General features: G+C 43.0%; 1 protein-coding gene and 1 long non-coding RNA gene across 4 annotated transcripts in view; one reads left to right on the top strand and one right to left on the bottom strand.

Moving 5' to 3' along the window:
- The window catches only part of scn5lab (sodium channel, voltage gated, type V-like, alpha b), a 195,832-nt gene that overhangs the window by 129,414 nt on the left and 46,180 nt on the right, over positions 1-20,238 (bottom strand). For 2 of the 3 annotated variants that reach the window (XM_070435662.1, XM_070435663.1), the window contains exons 1-4: positions 18,014-18,098; positions 12,370-12,498; positions 6,094-6,185; positions 1,549-1,791 (exon numbers count right to left, since the gene is read on the bottom strand). In XM_070435662.1, the coding sequence (XP_070291763.1) occupies positions 1,549-1,791; positions 6,094-6,185; positions 12,370-12,498; positions 18,014-18,084 (535 nt within the window). In that variant the 5' untranslated portion in view covers positions 18,085-18,098. Of the gene's footprint in view, positions 1-1,548; positions 1,792-6,093; positions 6,186-12,369; positions 12,499-18,013; positions 18,104-20,238 lie in introns of those variants that run through there. The other variant, XM_070435664.1, reaches the window with a different exon arrangement.
- LOC111953619 (uncharacterized) overlaps positions 1-20,238 on the top strand; it is a 48,543-nt gene that overhangs the window by 9,763 nt on the left and 18,542 nt on the right. The window contains exon 2 of the long non-coding RNA XR_002875889.2: positions 1,670-1,808. This is a non-coding gene — a long non-coding RNA (uncharacterized lncRNA). The remainder of the gene's footprint in view (positions 1-1,669; positions 1,809-20,238) is intronic.

Genomic DNA, 20,238 nt, shown 5'->3' with positions numbered 1-20,238 from the left:
CTCTTCTTATTATTGGTGTCCTTTAGTAGTGGTTTCTTTGCAGCAATTCGACCATGAAGGCCTGATTCATGCAGTCTCCTCTGAACAGTTGATGTTGAGAAATGTCTGTTACTTGAAGCATTTATTTGGGCTGCAATTTCTGAGGCTGGTAACCGCTAATGAACTTATCCTCTGCAGCAGAGGTAACTCTGAGTCTTCCTTTCCTGTGGCGGTCCTCATGTGAGCCAGTTTCATCCTAGCGCTTGATGGTTTTTGCGACTGCACTCAAAGAAACTTTCAATGTTCTTGAAATGTTTTAAAGTAATGATGGACTGTCGTTTCTCTTTGCTTATTTGAGCTGTTCTTGCCATAGTAGGGACTTGGTCTTTTACCAAATAGGGCTATCTTCTGTATACTACCCCTACCTTGCCACAACACAACTGATTGGCTCAAACGCATTGAGAAGGAAAGAAATTCCACACATTAAATTTGAAAAAGGCACAGTTGTTAATTTAAATGCATTCCAGGTGTACCTCATGAAGCTGGTTGAGAGAATGCCAAGAGTTTCCAAAGCTGTCATCAAGGCAATGGGTGGCTACTTTGAAGAATCTAAAAATAAAAATATATTGGTTTGTTTAACACTTTTTTGGTTACTACATGATTTGATATGTGTTATTTCATAGTTTTGATGTCTTTACTATTATTCTACAATGTAGAACATAGTAAAAACAAATGAGTAGGTGTGTCTAAACTTTTGACTGGTACTGTATATGAAACGTTTATAGATCTAACTTCATTAGATTAGATAAATATCTTTTTTTCTAAATGACAAAAATTAGATCAATGTACCTCAATATTGTTTGTTGGGATGATCTACAAAGCTGAGATGAGGACAGATTACATTTTAGTTGAGCATGACTAGAGGCATCCAGGGAAAGACTAGTGGCCTCCAGGGAAAGACTAGTGGCCTCCAGGGAAAGACTAGTGGCCTCCAGGGAAAGACTAGTGGCCTCCAGGAAAAGACTAGTAGCCTCCAGGGAAAGACTAGTGCCTCCAGGGAAAGACAAGTGGCCTCCAGGGAAAGTCTAGTGCCTCCAGGAAAAGACTAGTGGCCTCCAGGGAAAGACTAGTGGCCTCCAGGGAAAGACTAGTGGCCTCCAGGGAAAGACTAGTGGCCTCCAGGGAAAGACTAGTGGCATCCAGGGAAAGACTAGTGGCATCCAGGGAAAGACTAGTGGCCTCCAGGGAAGAATAGTGGCATCCAGGGAAAGACTAGTGGCATCCAGGGAAAGACTAGTGGCCTCCAGGGAAAGAATAGTGGCATCCAGGGAAAGACTAGTGGCCTCCAGGGAAAGACTAGTGGCATCCAGGGAAAGACTAGTAGCATCCAGGGAATGATGAAAATTACAGGAGGGTGGGTGTTTAACCCTGGGGGGCATTTAGCCATAAGCCTCCCTATACAACAAGTCTCTCTCGCAAAAGGGATCTTTGTGCTCAATAGGGTCAGCCTTTTTAACTAAATGATACATTCATTTATTAAACAGCGTTTAACTGACGCACAGCGCTCACCTTCGTCTGCGATGAAGTCTTTGAGCGAGGGCCACGTCCGGTTGTTGCAGAAGAAGGTGGTGTTGGTGTTGAGGGTGTTGTTGACGCAGTGCGCTGTGCTGCGGACGCACTTCTGCCGCAGGTTACCCATGAAGAGCTGCAGGCCAATGAGGGCAAACACACTGAGGCAGAACACGGTCAGGATCATCACGTCTGCCAGCTTCTTCACCGACTGGATCAGCGCACCCACAATGGTCTTCAGGCCTGCMCAAGGTCAATAGGTCAGCACGCACACACATGGTCATAGAAATGGACACAGGGTAAATAGAAGCTATCTTTGATTAGCTAGTTCTGTCTAATTTCATTTCATTTCTATGTCTAATCATAAGGAACTGTTTTAGATCTAATAACTGAAAATGGTTATTATGTATATGTAATTTAAAAATGTACAAAAATAACTATAAAAATTCTGAAAGTTAGTGGTCTCTTACTTTTTACAATTACATACTGTATAGTGGGGCTTGTTTACAGTAACTTAACTACAGTGCATTACACTGTATAACAAGTTACAAAAATTACAATGATTGTATAAGGAACAATACAACGACTCACTATCCATAATAATTAGTGGTGGGCACCAATATCGATAATTCGATATGATATCAATATAGTTTGTAATCGATATGAGCAAGGCACATCGTGATATTGGCTTATCCTTGCTGTTAACCCACACTTTTATGTAAAAGAGGAAACATTAGTGTTTCTGCAGGCACAAAGCCCTCTCACAGGCTCTCAACTTAGAATAACTGCCTGCTGATGGGCCATCAACGAGCTTCCCATTGTGTTCAAACAGGTTGGCTAGRTTAGGCCCCCAGAACATTCACCCTTGGCCCAATGGGCAATAAGCAAGAAGTTGTCTGAATTTCACAAAGCCGTAGAAGTTAAATCCATACAGTTGCAATCTTTGATATTGGTTTGAAAAAATGCAACTGATATTGATATCGATTTTTCATATCAGTGCCCATCACTAATAATACTAACCATGACATGGATGCAATAAACTGTACAGTTACAAATTCAGAACATTAAAAGCAAGAAGGCCACACAGAAACTGAAGACACCGACACAGCATTCAAAATACAAAGAAAGCTAACAAAAACGAACTAACCTCTACAGAAAGAAACATTGTCTTGTTTCTTTTCGAGAGATCAAAAATGCACCGAAAAATTCACAATGTATGGTCATTGACAACAGACGCTTCCCAAATAATGACTGACTTACTGGCTGACTGACTGGCTGGCTGACAAACTAACTGTCTGACTGACTGACTGAAAACTAACTGACTGGCTGACAAACTAACTGGCTGACTGATTGGCTGACAAAACTAACTGCTGGCTGACAAACTAAACTGACTGGCTGAAAAACGAACTGGCGGCTGACAAACTAACTGCAGATCGTTGACTGACTGCTGACAAACTAACTGACTGGCTGACAAACTAACTGAGTAACTGACTGACTGGCTGACAACTAACCTGACTGACTGGCTGACACACTAACTGGCTGACTGACTGACTGACTGACTGGCTGGCTGACAAACTAACTGACTGACTGACAAAACTAACTGACTAAATAACTGGTTGACAAACTAACTGGCTGACTGACTGGCTGGCTGACAAACTAACTAACTGACTGACTGAAAATAACCGACCTACTGGCTAGCAAACTAACTGACTGACTGACAAACTAACCGACTGACAAATTAACTGACTGACTGAACGGAATTGCTGACTGGCTGACTGACTAACTGTCTGACAAACTAACTGTGCTGACTGACTGACTGGCTGGCTGACAAACTAACTGACTGACTGACAAACTAACTGACTAAATAACTGGTTGACAAACTAACTGGCTGACTGGCTGCTGTACAAACTAACTGACTGGTTGACAAACTAACTGACTTGCTGACTGGCTGACAAAACAACTGACTGGTTGACAAACTAACTGACTTGCTGACTGGCTGACAAAACAACTGACTGGCTAACAAACTAACTGGCTGATTGACTGGCTGACAAACCAACTGACTCTGACTGACTGGCTAACAAACTAACTGACTGGCTGACAAAATAACTACTGGTTGACAAACTAACTGACTTGCTGATGACTGACAAACTAACTGGCTGATTGACTGGCTGACAAACCAACTGACTGACTGACTGGCTGATTGACTGGCTGGCTGACAAACTAACTGACTGGGCTGACAAACTAACTGACTGTGTGACTGACACAACTAACTGACTGACTGAACACAACTGACTGACTGAACTAACTGCGGCAAACTAACCATATATGTACGACTGATGACTGTGCTGACTCGACTAACTTGACTGACAAACTGACCTGCTACTGGCTGATTGACCTGAGCAAACCCTGACAATCAACTGATTGACTGAACTAACTGACTGACTGACTGCTGACTGAAACTAACTGACTGTGCTGAAACACTAATGTCTAACTGACTGACTGACAGAACTAACTAACTGACTGACTGAGAAACTAACCAACCTACTGGAACAAACTAACTGACTGACTGACAAAACTAACCGACTGACAAATTAACTGACTGACTGAACGGAATTGCTGACTGGCTGACTGAACTGACTGTCTGACAACTGACTGACTGCCTGGACTGGCTGATGACTGGTGGCTGACAAACTTAACTGACTTTGCTGAACGACTAAGCTGACTGGTGGACTGACTTGCTGACAAACTAACTGACTGACTGGTGTGCTGGCATGAACAAACTAACTGACTGGATGACAAACTAACTGACTGGCTGACTGACTTGCTGACAAACTAACTGATGACTGGCTTCTGGCTGACAAGACCTATGAGTGGATACAAACCTAACCTGACGGGCTGACTGACTTGCTGACAAACTAACTGACTGACTGGCTAACTGACTAATTGACTGACTAACTGACTGACATTTTGACTTTAACTCTGTCTCAGAATGTGCCCAAAGCATTTCCAAGATTTTCGAGCATTTTTTCCCTAGCTAACTATATTTAGCTTATCTGATCCTATGCTATTACCTCACTATCCTGATTCCTATTTGGCCAGGATTTGTGTTGGATTAAAGGTAGTGTGAGGGGCCAGACTGCTGTACAGTATGAACACAGAGAGGAATTCAGTCTCTAAACCGTCACTTCCAGTCTGGCATTTCCAGAAGATGGTGTGGGCCAAAGGAGGTCAGCCATGAAGAGCCTGACGCACCATGTGTCTCAACAGCACCCAATAACAGGAAGAAGTGGAATACATGGGCCATGACTGATGGAAGTTAGCTCCCGCAGAGTAGATACCGGGTAGCTACTGTATGGTACAGATCATCCCAATGTGACACACCAGGTAAATCTAGGAGTCTAGGTTCTATAGCGTAAAGTAAAAAGTAGGGTCCAGGGTTTTTCCCTGGTCAGGTCAAGTGGACAGGTTRTGCACTGTAGGTTTACATAAAGGGCCCTGCTCAGAAATATACTGCACTATATGTTGCTAAGGGTACTACACCTGTTTCATCAAAACAAGGGATTTAGTCCTATTTGAGTAGAGATCCGTTCTGAATGGACTGTATGACCTGCTTCCTATGGGAGCGTCTGTTGTGAATGGAGATATTATTACCATACAAAGTGGTATTTGACTATACCCATGCCTGTTAAACACTAAGGGTGAATGAGACCTGTTGAGTCAGATAACGAGGTAACATAATCCTTGGGCTTAAGGCCAGATGTCATGTTGAAACTTTATCTGTGGACTATATATTCACTATGTTGATGTCTATAGCGAAGTGTTTGCATACAGCATGTGGACGCAAGCATTGATGCATGACTACGCCTTGAAAGAAACTAGATTTGTATTTTTCATAAATGAATGGCATACATACATCTAAATACAAAATGAATTTGAAGTCMCAACACAACGGTTGCTACCAGACTCTTATTCTACTGCTCAGGTTATACATTGCCCCCACATCCCTCCCTTCCCCAATACATGTGTTAATATTRGACTATAATTTATGCCTTCCTTTATTAKACTTACGCTAAAATATTTATTATATTCTTTTGACCCATTTACTTTATGTTTGTATTCTTATCTTTTCTTATTTCTTATTGTTGTTGCGTTGTCGAGAAGGAACCTGCAGGTACGCATTTCGTACGGTGATGTAAACCATGTGTATCCCGTACATAAGCCTAATACAACTTAAAACAAACTATGGGCAAACATATTCTTTGAGAATAGAATCTAAAATGTGAGAATCCTCMATTTTGAATCACAAGTTGCCCAACTCAAAGGTCTCATTTCCACTCACTGGTTAGTTTGATTACCGGAAACAAAAAGGGAATGACAAGGGACTCTGTTCCAATACCCACACTAGCAGGCCACTTTGGGTGCAAGCCCAAGACATTGCTTCATCCTAAGTACAGTAGGGTGCTAGTATAGACATATTGGAACGTAGCCAGGGTTTAGTTCTTCCAACGGTGGGTGGTGTCTTAGTGTTTGAAACTCCCTTCTCACCTGGGATGACTGAGATAGTTTTCAGTGCTCGTAGGACTCTGAACGTCCGTAAGGCTGAGACATTGCCCAGGTCCACAAACTCAGTAACATATCTGCAACAAGTGAAAGTCAAGCAGACACAATGACAAAGCACCGACGACAGGCAAAACACAACAGTTGAATGGGCCGGGATTGGAAGATAGGGGAGGGGGGGAGGGTTTGGATTGAGGTCAAGGGTCAGAGAGGATGGCTTTGGATTGGACAGAGAGGAGGAAGAGGGTGAAGGGGCATGTACAGTACAGTAACAGTATGTGGACTGGACGATAGACAATGTAACCCATTTTTTGGTAACACTGCAGCACAAGGGGAGACTCCCTCTTACCTGGGATTACTGAAATAGTTTTCAATGCTCTGAGGACCCTGAATGTTCGAAGTGCTTGGAGATTGCCTACTTTAACAAATTCGGTTAGCAACCTGCAGGATCAAATTACAGTTATTTGGTCAAACACCAACAAAAAAAAMCGGAAAGACAACTGCAGGCTAAGCACTGCTCACTGCCTCTTAGTGAAGCTTTCCCTGGAGAACAGGGCAGAAACAGCAAGGTATAGATATTTCCTGTTAGCTTTTTTACAGTTATGTGTGCTGTTAGTATGTCTCCACATAAAGARAGTCCAGAAAAATTTGAAAAATGAATATGGTGCCAGTCCATGTGCTGCTCATATGAGGTATGTTAAGTCTTCAGGACCTAAGTGGTTCCATTCCCTATTACATTTCTGAGGTGAGTTTTCCAAAAGCTTCATAGCTAACATGGCATGCACTCCGTTTCCATGGGAACCCCAAGGGTTGGGGGTGTGGATATTTATCCGTGTGGGGGGGGTATCCGTTTTCCTGGTCATCAGTCTGGATTTAATAAAGCCAGCGGCGGGAAGGAAGGTGGCCTGTCTGTCAACACGAGTTGGAGGGCAGCGGGGGTCGGTWACTGATGTGTCCCTGTCCTGCTAAATATCCATCTGACCCCACAGAGGCTTCCAGTTCAAGGTCGACTGGAAATAAAGCTGCAGGAGCCAAACGAGAAATCAACACTTCATCGGGGGGGGGGGGGTCCTTGTCCTTAATGACTCCATTGGAACCTGCTTCTGGTTAAGGTCCCCTATTGGACAATCTGTCATTGGTTTAGAGGCTGTTATGGGTGACTGGGAAACTGCCTGAGCCTTTGGCGCCGTACCTACAATCCTACTTCAAACACGGTTTTCTCACAGGTGAGTCAGTTAATGCACGGTGGGGATGTTTAAAATTGTTCCCTTAGAAAAAAGGTGCCGTATGTCCTCAGTGTTTAGACCATCCACAGTAGAAGGYCAGGAGCAAAATRGATTATTCAAAAGCAGCTTAACCCACACCACCAAAGCAAAATTGAACATTTGAAGAGTAAGAACATCGGTAATTGGTCATTAAATTCAGGTTGCATTCTAAAATGTTGGAAGTAAAAGTTTGCACTGCATCTATTGGTTAAAAAAAGAAAGAGGATTGAAGTATAGTGAAGTATAACAGGGATTTCCAGTAGTCGAGTAAGTATTTTAAAAAAAAATTTTACTGTCCTCTTTTACATTTATGAATGTGTTATTCAATGCGTTTCTATTGGTTTTAGTAGTAAAGGCCAAAATCAATATTTTAAGGAAGTAGAGGGCAGGTTAAAAGGAAGGAGAGCGCAGGTTAAAAGGAAGGAGAGGGCAGTTTAAAAAGGATGGAGAGGACAGCTTAAAAGGAAGGAGAGGAAGCATTAAAAGGAAAGAGAGGACAGCTTAAAAGAAAGGAGCGGACAGCTTAAAGGAAGTAGAGGGCAGGTTTAAAAGGAAGTAGAGGCGCAGGTTAAAAGGAGGAGAGGGCAGAGTAAAGGAAAGAGAGGACAGCTTTAAAGGAAGGAGAGGACAGCTTAAAGGGAAGTAGAGGGCAGGTTAAAAGGAAATAGAGAGCAGGTTAAAGGAAGTAGAGAGCAGGTTAAAGGATAGGAGAGGACAAGCTTAAAAGGAAGGAGAGGACAGCTTAAAAGGAAGGAGGAGGACAGTTAAAAGGAAAGAGCAGGACAGCTTAATGGGAAGTAGAGGGCAGGTTAAAAGGAAGGAGAGGACAGCTTAAAAGGAAGGAGAGGAAGCTTGAAGGGAAGTAGAGGGCAGGTTAAAAGGAAGGAGAGGACAGCTTAAAAGGAAGGAGAGGGCAGATTAAAAGGAAGGAGAGGGCAGCTTAAAGGAAGGAGAGGACAGCTTAAAAGGAAGGAGATGACGAGCTTAAAAGGAAGTAGAGAGCAGGTTAAAAGGAGGGAGAGGACAGCTTAAAAGAAAGGAGAGAACAGCTTAAAAGGAAGGAGAGGACAGCTTAAAAGGAAAGAGAGGACAGCTTAAAAGGAAGTAGAGGACAGCTTAAACGGAAGTGAGAGCAGCTTAAAAGGAAGTAGAGAGCAGGTTAAAAGGAAGGAGAGGACAGCTTAAAAGGAAAGAGAGGACAGCTTAAAAGGAAGGAGAGGACAGCTTAAAGGGAAGTAGAGGGCAGGTTAAAAGGAAGAGAGGACAGCTTAAGGGGAAGTAGAGAGCCAGGTTAAAAGGAAGGAGAGGACAGCTTAAAAGGAAGGAGAGGACAGCTTAAAAGGAAGGAGAGAACAGCTTAAAAGGAAGAGAGGACAGCTTAAAGGGAAGTAGAGGGCAGGTTAAAAAGGAACGAGAGGACGCTTAAAGGGAAGTAGAGGCAGGTTAAAAGGAGGAGAGGACAGCTTAAAAGGAAGGAGAGGACAGCTTAAAAGGAAAGAGAGGACAGCTTAAAAGGAAGGAGAGGACAGCTTAAGGGAAGTAGTGGGCAAGTTAAAGGAAGGAGAGGAACAGCTTATAGGAAATAGAGGGCAGGTTAAAAGGAAGGAGAGGAGCTTAAAAGGAAGGAGAGGACAGGTTAAAAGGAAGGAGAGGGCAGCTTAAAAGGAAGGAGATTACATCTTAAAAGGAAGTAGAGGGCAGGTTAAGGAAGGAGAGGACGAATTAAAAGGAAGGAGAGGGCAGGTTTAAAAGGAAGGAGAGGACAGCTTAAAAGGAAGGAGAGGACAGCTTAAAAGAAGGAGAGGACAGCTTAAAAGGAAGTGAGGGCAGGTTAAAAGGAAGAAAGGACAGATTAAAAGGAAGGAGAGGCAGATTAAAAGGAAGGAGAGGGCAGTTAAAAGGAAGGAGAGGACAGCTTAAAAGGAAGGAGAGGACAGCTTAAAGGAAAGAGAGGACAGCTTAAAAGAAGGAGAGGACAGCTTAAAGGGAAGTAGAGGGCAGGTTAAAGTAAGTGAGCGCAGGTTAAAGGAAGGAGAGGCTAAGATTAAAAGGAAGAGAGGACAGCTTAAAAGGAAGGAGAGGACAGCTTAAAGGGAAGTAGAGGGCAGGTTAAAAGGAAATAGAGAGCAGGTTAAAAGGAAGTAGAGAGCAGTTAAAAGGATGGAGAGGACAGCTTAGGAAGGAGAGGACAGCTTAAAAGGAAGGAGGGGACAGCTTAAAGGAAAGAGAGGACAGCTTAATGGGAAGTAGAGGGCAGGTTAAAAGGAAGGAGAGGACAGCTTAAAAGGAAGGAGAGGACAGCTTGAAGGGAAGTAGGGGCAGGTTAAAAGGAAGGAGAGGACAGCTTAAAAGAAGGAGAGGGAGATTAAAAGAAGGAGAGGGCAGTTAAAGGAAGGAGAGGAGCATTAAAAGGAAGGAGAGACAGCTTAAAAGGAAGTAGAGAGCAGGTTAAAAGGAAGGGAGAGGACAGCTTAAAAGAAAGGGAGAAGCTTAAGGAAGGAGAGGACAGCTTAAAAGGAAGAGAGGACAGCTTAAAAGGAAGTAGAGGAAAGCTTAAGGAAGTGGAGAGCAGCTTAAAGGAGTAGAGAGCAGGTTAAAAGGAAGGAGAGGACAGCTTAAAAGGAAAGAAGGACAGTTAAAAGGAAGGAGAGGACAGCTTAAGGGAAGTGGAGGGCAGGTTAAAAGGAACGAGAGGACAGCTTAAAGGAAGTAGAGAGCAGGTTAAAGGAAGGAGAGGACAGCTTAAAAGGAAGAGAGGACAGCTTAAAAGGAAGGAGAGAACAGCTAAAAGGAAGGAGAGGACAGCTTAAAGGGAAGTAGAGGGCAGGTTAAAAGGAACGAGAGGACAGCTTAAAGGGAAGTAGAGAGCAGGTTAAAAGGAAGGAGAGGACAGCTTAAAAGGAAGGAGAGGACAGCTTAAAGAAAGAGAGGACAGCTTAAAGGAAGGAGAGGACAGCTTAAAGGGAAGTAGGGGCAAGTTAAAAGGAAGGAGAGGACAGCTTAAAGAAATAGAGGAGCAGGTTAAAAGGAAGGAGAGGACAGCTTAAAAGGAAGGAGAGGACAGGTTAAAAGGAAGGAGAGGGCAGCTTAAAAGGAAGGAGATTACATCTTAAAAGGAAGTAGAGGGCAGGTTAAAAGAGGAGAGGACAGATTAAAGGAAGGAGAGGGCAGGTTAAAAGGAAGGAGAGGAGCAGCTTAAAAGGAAGGAGAGGACAGCTTAAAAGGAAGGAGAGGACAGCTTAAGAAGAACGTAGAGGGCAGGTTAAAAGGAAGGAAAGGACAGATTAAAAGGAGGAGAGGGCAGTTAAAAGGAAGGAGAGGAGGTTAAAAGGAAGGAGAGGACAGTTAAAAGGAAGGAGAGGACAGCTTAAAGGAAAGAGAGGACAGCTTAAAGAAAGGAGAGGACAGCTTAAAGGGAAGTAGAGGGCAGGTTAAAAAGTAAGTAGAGGCAGGTTAAAAGGAAGGAGAGGGCAGATTAAAAGGAAAGAGAGGACAGCTTAAAAGGAAGGAGAGGACAGCTTAAAGGAAGTAGAGGGCAGGTTAAAAGAAATAGAGAGCGGTTAAAGGAAGTAGAGAGCAGGTTAAAAGGAGGAGAGGACAGCTTAAAAGGAAGGAGAGGACAGCTTAAAAGGGAGGGGACAGCTTAAAAGGAAGAGAGGACAGCTTAATGGGAAAGAGAGGCAGGTTAAAAGGAAGGAGAGGACGCTTAAAGGAAGGAGGGACAGCTTGAAGGGAAGTAGAGGGCAGGTTAAAAGGAAGGAGAGGACAGCTTAAAAGGAAGGAGAGGGCAGATTAAAAGGAAGGAGAGGGCAGCTTAAAAGGAAGGAGAGGACAGCTTAAAAGGAAGGAGAGACAGCTTAAAAGGAAGTAGAGAGCAGGTTAAAAGGAGGGAGAGGACAGCTTAAAAGAAAGGAGAGACAGCTTAAAAGGAAGGAGAGGACAGCTTAAAAGGAAGAGAGGACAGCTTAAAGGAAGTAGAGACGCTTAACGGAAGGGAAGCAGCTTAAAAGGAGTAGAGAGCAGGTTAAAAGGAAGGAGAGGACAGCTTAAAAGGAAAGAGAGGACAGCTTAAAAGGAAGGAGAGGACAGCTTAAAGGAAGTAGAGGCAGGTTAAAAGGAACGAGAGGACAGCTTAAAGGGAAGTAGAGAGCAGTTAAAAGGAAGGAGAGGACAGCTTAAAAGGAAGGAGAGGACAGCTTAAAAAGGAAGGAGAGACAGCTTAAAAGGAAGGAGAGGACAGCTTAAAGGGAAGTAGAGGCAGGTTAAAAGGAACGAGAGGACAGCTTAAGGAAGTAGAGAGCAGGTTAAAAGGAAGGAGAGGACAGCTTAAAGGAAGGAGAGACAGCTTAAAAGGAAAGAGAGGACAGCTTAAAAGGAAGGAGAGGAACAGCTTAAAGGGAAGTAGGGGCGTTAAAAGGAAGGAGAGGACAGCTTAATAGAAATAGAGGGCAGGTTAAAAGGAAGGAGAGGACAGCTTAAAGGAAGGAGAGGGACAGGTTAAAGGAAGGAGAGGGCAGCTTAAAGGAAGGAGATTACATCTTAAAAAGGAAGTAGAGGGCAGTTAAAAGAGGAGAGGAACAGATTAAAAGGAAGGAGAGGCAGGTTAAAAGGAAGGAGAGGACAGCTTAAAAGGAAGGAGAGGACAGCTTAAAAGGAAGTAGAGGGCAGGTTAAAAGGAAGGAAAGGACAGATTAAAAGGAAGGAGAGGGCAGATTAAAAGGAAGGAGAGGGCAGGTTAAAAGGAAGGAGAGGACAGCTTAAAAGGAAGGAGAGGACAGGTTAAAAGGAAGGAGAGGGCAGGTTAAAATAAAGTGGATGGCAGGTTAAAGGAAGGAGAGGGCATGTTAAAAGGAAGGAGAGGGCAGGTTAAAAGGAAGTGGATAGCAGGTTAAAAGGAAGGAGAGTACAAGTTTAAAGGAAGTAGGTTCAAAGGAAGTAGAGTGTCAGACACTAACAAGAGTGATACAGAGAGGTCTACTGTAGCAAGAGAGATACTTACGCCATGACAATCACACTGAAATCCAGCCAGTTCCACGGGTCCCGCAGGAAGGTAAATGGCCCCACACAGAATCCCCTCGCCAGAATCTTTATCAATGACTCAAACGTGTAAATGCCAGTGAAAGTGTACCTGGGCGGGTGTATGTGGTAAGGGGGGGAAACAAAAGGTCAAAACATTAGCAGGAAATGGCATAAGCTAGGGTGAGAGGCAAAACACTGCTCTTCTTCCTCCACATGGTTCCCCGACTCCGAGTGCAGTTCAAATAAAACATACTTTTTAAAGAAGAAAGAAACCAATAGGAAAGGGACAGAGACATAGACATGTAGCAGCTTTAGGAAGAGACAGAGACATTAGCAGCTTTAGGAAGAGACAGAGACATGTAGCAGCTTTAGGGAGAGACAGAGACATGTAGCAGCTTTAGGAAGAGACAGAGACATGTAGCAGCTTTAGGAAAGACTCGACTTAGCAACTTAGGGAGAGACAGAGACATGTAGGCAGCTTTTAGAAGAGACAGAGGACATGTAGCAGCTTTTAGGAAGAAGACAGAGACATGTAGCAGACTTTAGGTGAAGAGACAGAGACATGTAGCAGTTTAAGGAAAGAGACAGAGAATGTAGCACTTAGGGAGAGAGACCGAGACATGCTAAGCAGCTTTAGGGAGAGACAGATACGTGTAGGCATGCTTTAGGGAGAGGACAGAGACATGTAGCAAGCTTTAGGGGAGAGACAGAGACATGTAGCAGCTTTAGGAGATACAGAGACATGTAGCAGCTTTAGGGAGAGACAGGGACATGTAGCAGCTTTAGGAAGAGACATAGACATGTAGCAGCTTAGGGAGCGACAGAGACATGTGCAGCTTTAGGGAGAGACAGAGACATGTAGCAGCTTAGGGAGAGACAGATACATGTAGCAACTTAAGGGAGAGACAGAGACATGTAGCAACTTTAGGGAGAGACAGAGACATGTAGCAAGCTGTAAGGGCAGAGACAAGAGACATGTAGCAGCTTTAGGAGAGCGAGAGACATGTAGCAGCTTAGGAGAGACAGAGACATGTATGCAACTTTAGGGAGAGACAGAGACATGTATGCAGCTTTAGGAAGAGACATAAGACTAGTAGCAGCTTTAGGGAGAGACAGATACATGTAGCAACTTTAGAAGAGACAGAAGACATGTAGCAATCTTAGGAAGAGACCAGAGACCATTGTAGCAGCTTTAGGAAGGAGACAGAGACAATGTAGCGCAACTTTTTAGGGAGAGACAGATCATGGTAGCAACTTTAGGAGAGGACAGAGACATGTAAGCACTTAGGGAGAGACAGATTACATGTAGCAACTTTAGGGAGAGAGAGTACATGTGAAGAGTAGAGGCACAGATAAGTGTACGGCTTAGAGCAGAGAGCATGTATAGCCAGTCTGTAGGGTAGAGAAGAGACAGTAGCAGGTTAGGTAGAGAGCATGATGACATGTAGCAGCTTTATGGGACGAGGACAAGAGACATACTGAATGTAGCAGCTTTAGGGAGAACCAGAGACATGTAGAGCTTTAGGAGAGAGACAGAGACAGTTAGGCAGCTTTTAGGAAAGACAGAGACATGTAGCAACTTTAGGGAGAGAGAGACATGTAGCAGATTTAGGTTAGAGACATAGACATGTAGCGCTTAGGGAGAGAGAGACATGTAGCAGCTTTTAGGGAGAGACAAGAGACATGTAGCAGCTTTAGGAAAAGACAGAGACATGTAGCAGCTTTAGGAAGAGACAGAGACATGTAGCAGCTTTAGGAGAGAGACAGAGACATGTAGCAGCTTTAGGAAGAAGACAGAGACATGTAGCAGCTTTAGGGAAGACAGTAGCAGTAGCTAGAGAGACAGAGACATGTAGCAGCTTTAGGGAGAAGACAGAGACATGTAGCAGCTTTAGGAGAGACAGAACATGTAGCACTTCAGGGAAGACAGAGACATGTAGCAGCTTTTAGGAAAGACAGAGACATGTAGCAATTAGGAGAGACAGAGACATGTAGCAGCTTTAGGAAGAGACATAAAGAGAGCAGGAGATGTAGCAGCTTTAGGAAGAGACAGAGACATGGAGCAACTTTTAGGGAGAGACAGATACAGTAGCAACTTTAGGAGAGACAGAGACATGTAGCAACTTTAGGGAGAGAGACAGAGACATTGTAGCAGCTTTAGGAAGAGACAGAGACATGTAGCAGACTTTAGGGAGAGACAGAATACATGTAGCAACTTCAGGGAGAGACAGAGACATGTAGCCAGCTTTAGGAAGAGACAGAGACCATGTAGCAGCCTTTAGGAAGAGACAGAGACATGTAGCAAGCTTTAGGGAGAGCAGATACATGTAGCAACTTTAGGAGAGACAGAGACATGTAGCAACTTTAGCGAGAAGAGACAGAGACATGTAGCAACTGTTAGGCGAGAGACAGATACATGTAAGCAGCCTTCCAGGGAGAGACAGAGACATGTAGCAGCTTTAGGGAGAGACAGAGACATGTAGCAGTTTGGAGGAAGAGACAGAGACATGTAGCAGCTTGTAGGAAGAGACAGAGACATTGTAGCACTTTAGGAGAGACGATGTAGCAAGCTTTAGAGGGAGAGCGAACATGTAGCAGCTTTAGGAAGAGACAGAGACATGTAGCAACTTTAGGAGAGACAGATACATGGTAGCAACTGTAGAGAGAGAGAGAGACGATGTAGCAGATTTAGGTTAGAGACAGAGACATGTAGCAGCTTTAGGGGAGAGAAGAGACATGTAAGCAGATGTAAGGTTACAGACAGAGACATGTAGCAGCTTTAGGGAGAGAGAGACATGTAGCAGATTGTAGAGTTAGAGAGAAGACAGTAGACAGCTTTAAGGAGGGAACCGAGTCACAGGACAGTAAGAATGAGAAGCAGAAGGGAAGAACACAGACAGCAAGCTCTTGACAGCAGTGCTCCTTGATGAGTTAAGCAGGTCATCAAGACAAAGATGGGCCATTAAAATCCAGTGTGTCACTTCATTGTAACATAAAATAAACTAAGAGAGAGAGAGAGGAGAGAGACTCTTCAGAGGCAACAGAGATTGGGATGGAGGATGCAGCATTCGTGCAGAGTGCACAGCCATATTCCTTTTAGTCTTTGTCATTGTTACTGACTGTAAGGTTAAGAAGGTAGACTGTGACTGACTGGGAGTCATTGCATGCTACAGATCGTGCCGATTAGTGCGTTGTTGACTGTGCAGATTCCATTGTCTGAAAGACTGTCTTCATTAAAGGTAAACTTGGAGGGCTTACACTCTTAGAAACAATGGTTCCAAAAGGGTTCTTCAGCTGTCCCCATGGGACATGTAGAACCACTTTTGGTTCCAGGTAGTGCCCTTTGGGTTCCATGTAGAACCCTCTGTCAAAAGGGTTCTACATGGAACCAAAAGGGTTCTACCTGGAGCCAAAAAGGGTTCTTCAAAGGGTTCTCCTATGAGGACAGCTGTAGAACCCTTTGAGGTTCTAGATGGCACCATTTTTTCTAAGAGTGTACTCTGGTTTTGGACTCAGACTGTTTCAAAGAAAGGGCAGTTGCTTATCACAACATGGCAGACTAGACTACGTTGGTTACATGTCTGTGGGTCAAATCCCCTCTATCCATACAACACATGCCGCTGCCTAACAGCAAATCCACAGTGTGAGATGAACTTATACTGTGAATGATTGACTGAGAGAGACAGAGAGGACAGAGGACAGAGAGACAGAGAGACAGAGAGACCAGAGAAAGAATAGATAGATAGGATAGATAGATAGATAGATAGATAGATAGATAGATAGTAATAGATAGATAGATATTTATCCAAGATTTCCACAAAATGGACAAACACCAAATTGAGACTCTGCATGCAGAATTCTGCAAAAAATACCTCCGTGTACAACGTAGAACACCAAATACATGCATGCAGAGCAGAATTAGGCCGATACCCACTTAATTATTGAAGATCCAGAAAAGAGCCGTTAAATTCTACAACCACTAAAAGGAAGGATTCCAACCTTCCATAACAAAGCCATCACCTACAGAGAGAGAACCTGGAGAAGAGTCCCCTAAGCAAGCTGGTCCTAGGGCTCTGTTCACAAACACAAACACCACCAGAGCCCCAGGACAACAGCCACAATTAGACCCAACCAAATCATGAGAAAACAAAAAGATAATTACTACTTGACACATTGGAAAGAATTAACAAAAAACAGAGCAAACTAGAATGCTATTTGGCCTAAAACAGAGAGTACACAGTGGCGAATACCTGACCACTGTGACTGACCCAAACTTAAGGAAAGCTTTGCACTATGTACAGCTCAGTGAGCATAGCCTTGCTATTGAAAAGCCGCCGTAGGCCAGACATGGCTCTCAAGAGAAGACAGGCTATGTGCACACTGCCCCAAAATGAGGTGGAAACTGAGCTGCACTTCCCTAACCTCCTGCCCAATGTATGACCATATTAGAGAGACATATTTCCCTCAGATTACACAGATCCACAAAGAATTTTGAAAAAAATCCAATTTTGATAAACCTCCCATATCTACTGGGAGAAATTCCACAGTGTGCCATCACAAGCAGCAAGATTTGTGACCTGTTGCCACAAGAAAAGGCGCAACCAGTGAAGAACAAACACCATTGTAAATACAAACCCATATTTGCTTATTTATTTTAACTTGTGTGCTTTAACTATTTGTACATTGTTACAACACTGTATTTATATAATATAACATTTGTAATTCTTTATTGTTTTGAAACTTCTGTGAGTGTAATGTTTACTGTATTTGTATTGTTTAGTTTCACTTTGTATAATATCTACGCTCACTTGCTTGGCAATGTTAACACATGTTTCCCATGCCAATAAAGCCCCTTGTGAATTGAATTGAATTGATAGATATGATAGATAGAAGATAGATAGATAGATGATATGATAGATAAGATAAAGATAGATAGATAGATGATACGATAGATAGATTAGATAGATAGATAGATATGATAATAGATAGATAGAATAGATAGATAGATAGATAATAGATAGATATGATAGATAGATAGATAGTATAGATAGATAGATAGATAGATAGATAGATAGATAGATAGATATGATAGATATGATAGATAGATAGATAGAGTAATAGATAGATAGATAGATACATGAGTTAGATAGATAGATAGATAGATAGATAGATAGATAGATAGATAGATAGATAGATAGATAGATAGATAGATAGATAGATAGATAGACAAAGATTCAACTGAATGATAATTCCCATTCCATCATTGATTTTGCTTTCAATTGTTTGTTTATCAAAGTGTTTGGTTGGAATATGAATCCCTTTAATGAAAGAATGTATAAACGGTATGTGACACCCATACCATGGTTGTTCATTCCGATGTAGCATAGCAAGAGTGCAATTAGCAAATTAGCCGGGTACACTAAAATTGTGAACTTACTTGCTAATTGTGGTTGGCAAGGCAACAAACACCTGGCAAAGCGTTACATCAGGACACATAGGGCACAGAGGATCAATACAGTCAAAGAGGGTTGAGGGAACAGCAAGAAGAACACAGAGAGAATTCACAGAAGAAGCTAGCGTCAATGCTGAGAGACAGAGATGATGGGTGAACAAGGCATACTTACTCAACATACTTGGCCCAATACGCTGGTTCCGACATGGCCATGAAGCAACAGTTGGTCAAAATAGTGCACATGATGAACAGACTGAATAACGTGCCCGTGGTTAAGGAAAATGGTGGATTCAATAACAACATATACATAAATTGCAACAGTACTATTCTGAATATGAATTCGTAGTGATTATTTATGCCCAAGTATCCCATTTAGGTTTGGTTTGCCTGCTGTCATATCACTCTACTGAGTGAATAGAAGAAAGAAAAAAATRGTGTAATATTGTTCTCATCCCTGATTAGTAACACTAAAATAASCCCAAGTAACAACATTGTTGTTACATACTATTTCAGTGATGAAAAGCTACATTGACACAGAATTATACAGTATGTGAAGCCTAGGTTGAGAAACCATCTCTGCATGTACTGTAGGCGTGTAGCKTACATTTTAATAGTTTAAATATTTTCTATGTTTAGGAAACCAAATTACTCAAAATGATCTGAAATAATAAACATACTATCGAAAATATCTGTCCTAAGTAAGAAGTATATCTCTTGTAAATACTCACAGGGGCAAAGAGCAAGCACAGAACAAATATTCTAACTATTTGCTGGGGCGAAAGCTAATTAACGGCAAAAATTATACCTCAGCTGTTGGTTAGCCTTGGCCACCATGGTGCTAATAGCATTATCCTCCCACTCCCCCCTCCCTTCTCACTCCATACGCAAGATTAAAACATCCGCCTTGCTGTGTGGAGAGTGGCAAGTGGAACCCAAACTGCCTATTAAAAAACGGATTAAATATGCAACTTCAACACAGCTAGTGAGGGGGAATTGAGTAGGTGACTTGAAAGTTGATTTCCTGTCCCCAATTTTCAATTTGGCCTATATTTTWGAAGATTTTGATCAGTTGATATCTCTCTGTACTTCAATGTTGATCCGTTGATATCTGTCTATCAAACATCTCTCGATAGAATAATTTGTCCCTCATTTGCATTTGTAGTTGGAAATGGCTTGCTGTATGCTACGYCAAATGCTCTGGGCTATTCGTACGGCAGAACGTTCTGCTTTCTCATTGTTGCTTGTATTTACAGGTGGTTCGGAAAAACCCTTGTGATGAGTAACCTTGTGCTTAGGCTTTAGGTCAGAGGGCTACCAGCAGGCAACTAGAGTTTGAATCCCTGGTCAGTTACACAATCAAATGACTCCCCTACCAAAACTGAGGTGTCAAAATAATGGCTTCCGTGTCATAAGTCCCTTTGCCTGAGCAAGCATTACTATGACGGCTCGTTCAAATTCCCACACTCACAGACAGCACTTTACTCAAATGAGTCACCATAACGATAAGCACCCTGGCTCTACAGAGTCTTCCAGAGCACCCACACTATTAATGAGAAAGTCAGCTTCAGCATTATGTACAAATCAGACTGCTGCCAAAAGCTGCTAGAGCCTGGAATCACAGGGTTTGTTAATAAATCGCTAGAAAAATGTAYACAGATGATTTTTTTATGAGCCTACTGTGAGTCGTTGAAGCATATCTCGGCGGAAGCTTTTGCATGAATTCTCATCCTTTTATAGAATGCTTACTTAGGTCTATTACGGCTTAATCTACAGGATATATTATATAGTCTCGCTTTGATGACTTCAATCACAGCTTTGTAGTGCTGTACCCACTTTAAAGTAAGTGTGTTCTGTCTACAACCTCATTGATCCCTAGTTAATAATCAAACATGTACCCTGGCCCAAGGACCCCTGGGTAATCAGCAATCGTGAGGACACTGTGACGCCGCCTCAAAGGGAACACTTTTCACCACTCTCTCAGCTCATACATGCACACATACAGGCATGACACTGGCATGAACAGAGAGATAGGCACACGCACAAAAGGACGAGCCGACGCAGAATCATGTGTATGTGTGTACGTGTGTTCTGTGTATGTGATTGATGTAAGGTACATATTTTAGTATGTGATTGCTCATGCTGCCGTCTTGACAGCTATCAGGCAGAGCAGTCATACGGTCCTAAATCCTCAATCCCAGCCCTCTTATTTCATCGCAGAGCTATGACATCTCATCTTGGGAAGACTCTGGTTCTGTGTCAGAGCTGCCCCTGCCTGGCGCCATAGCGACAGGCCAAGGTGTCAGGTGGGTGGACTGGAGGCAGACCCTCGCTTGGGGCCCATAGGGTGTATGAGAAGAGGGTTAGCTCTGGCCCCTCCACCCTACCCTATCCTACCCC

Source organism: Salvelinus sp. IW2-2015, linkage group LG27 (genome assembly GCF_002910315.2).
Source record: "Salvelinus sp. IW2-2015 linkage group LG27, ASM291031v2, whole genome shotgun sequence".
Classification (NCBI taxonomy): Eukaryota; Metazoa; Chordata; class Actinopteri; order Salmoniformes; family Salmonidae; genus Salvelinus; species Salvelinus sp. IW2-2015.
This window is presented reverse-complemented; position numbering and strand designations above follow the sequence as displayed.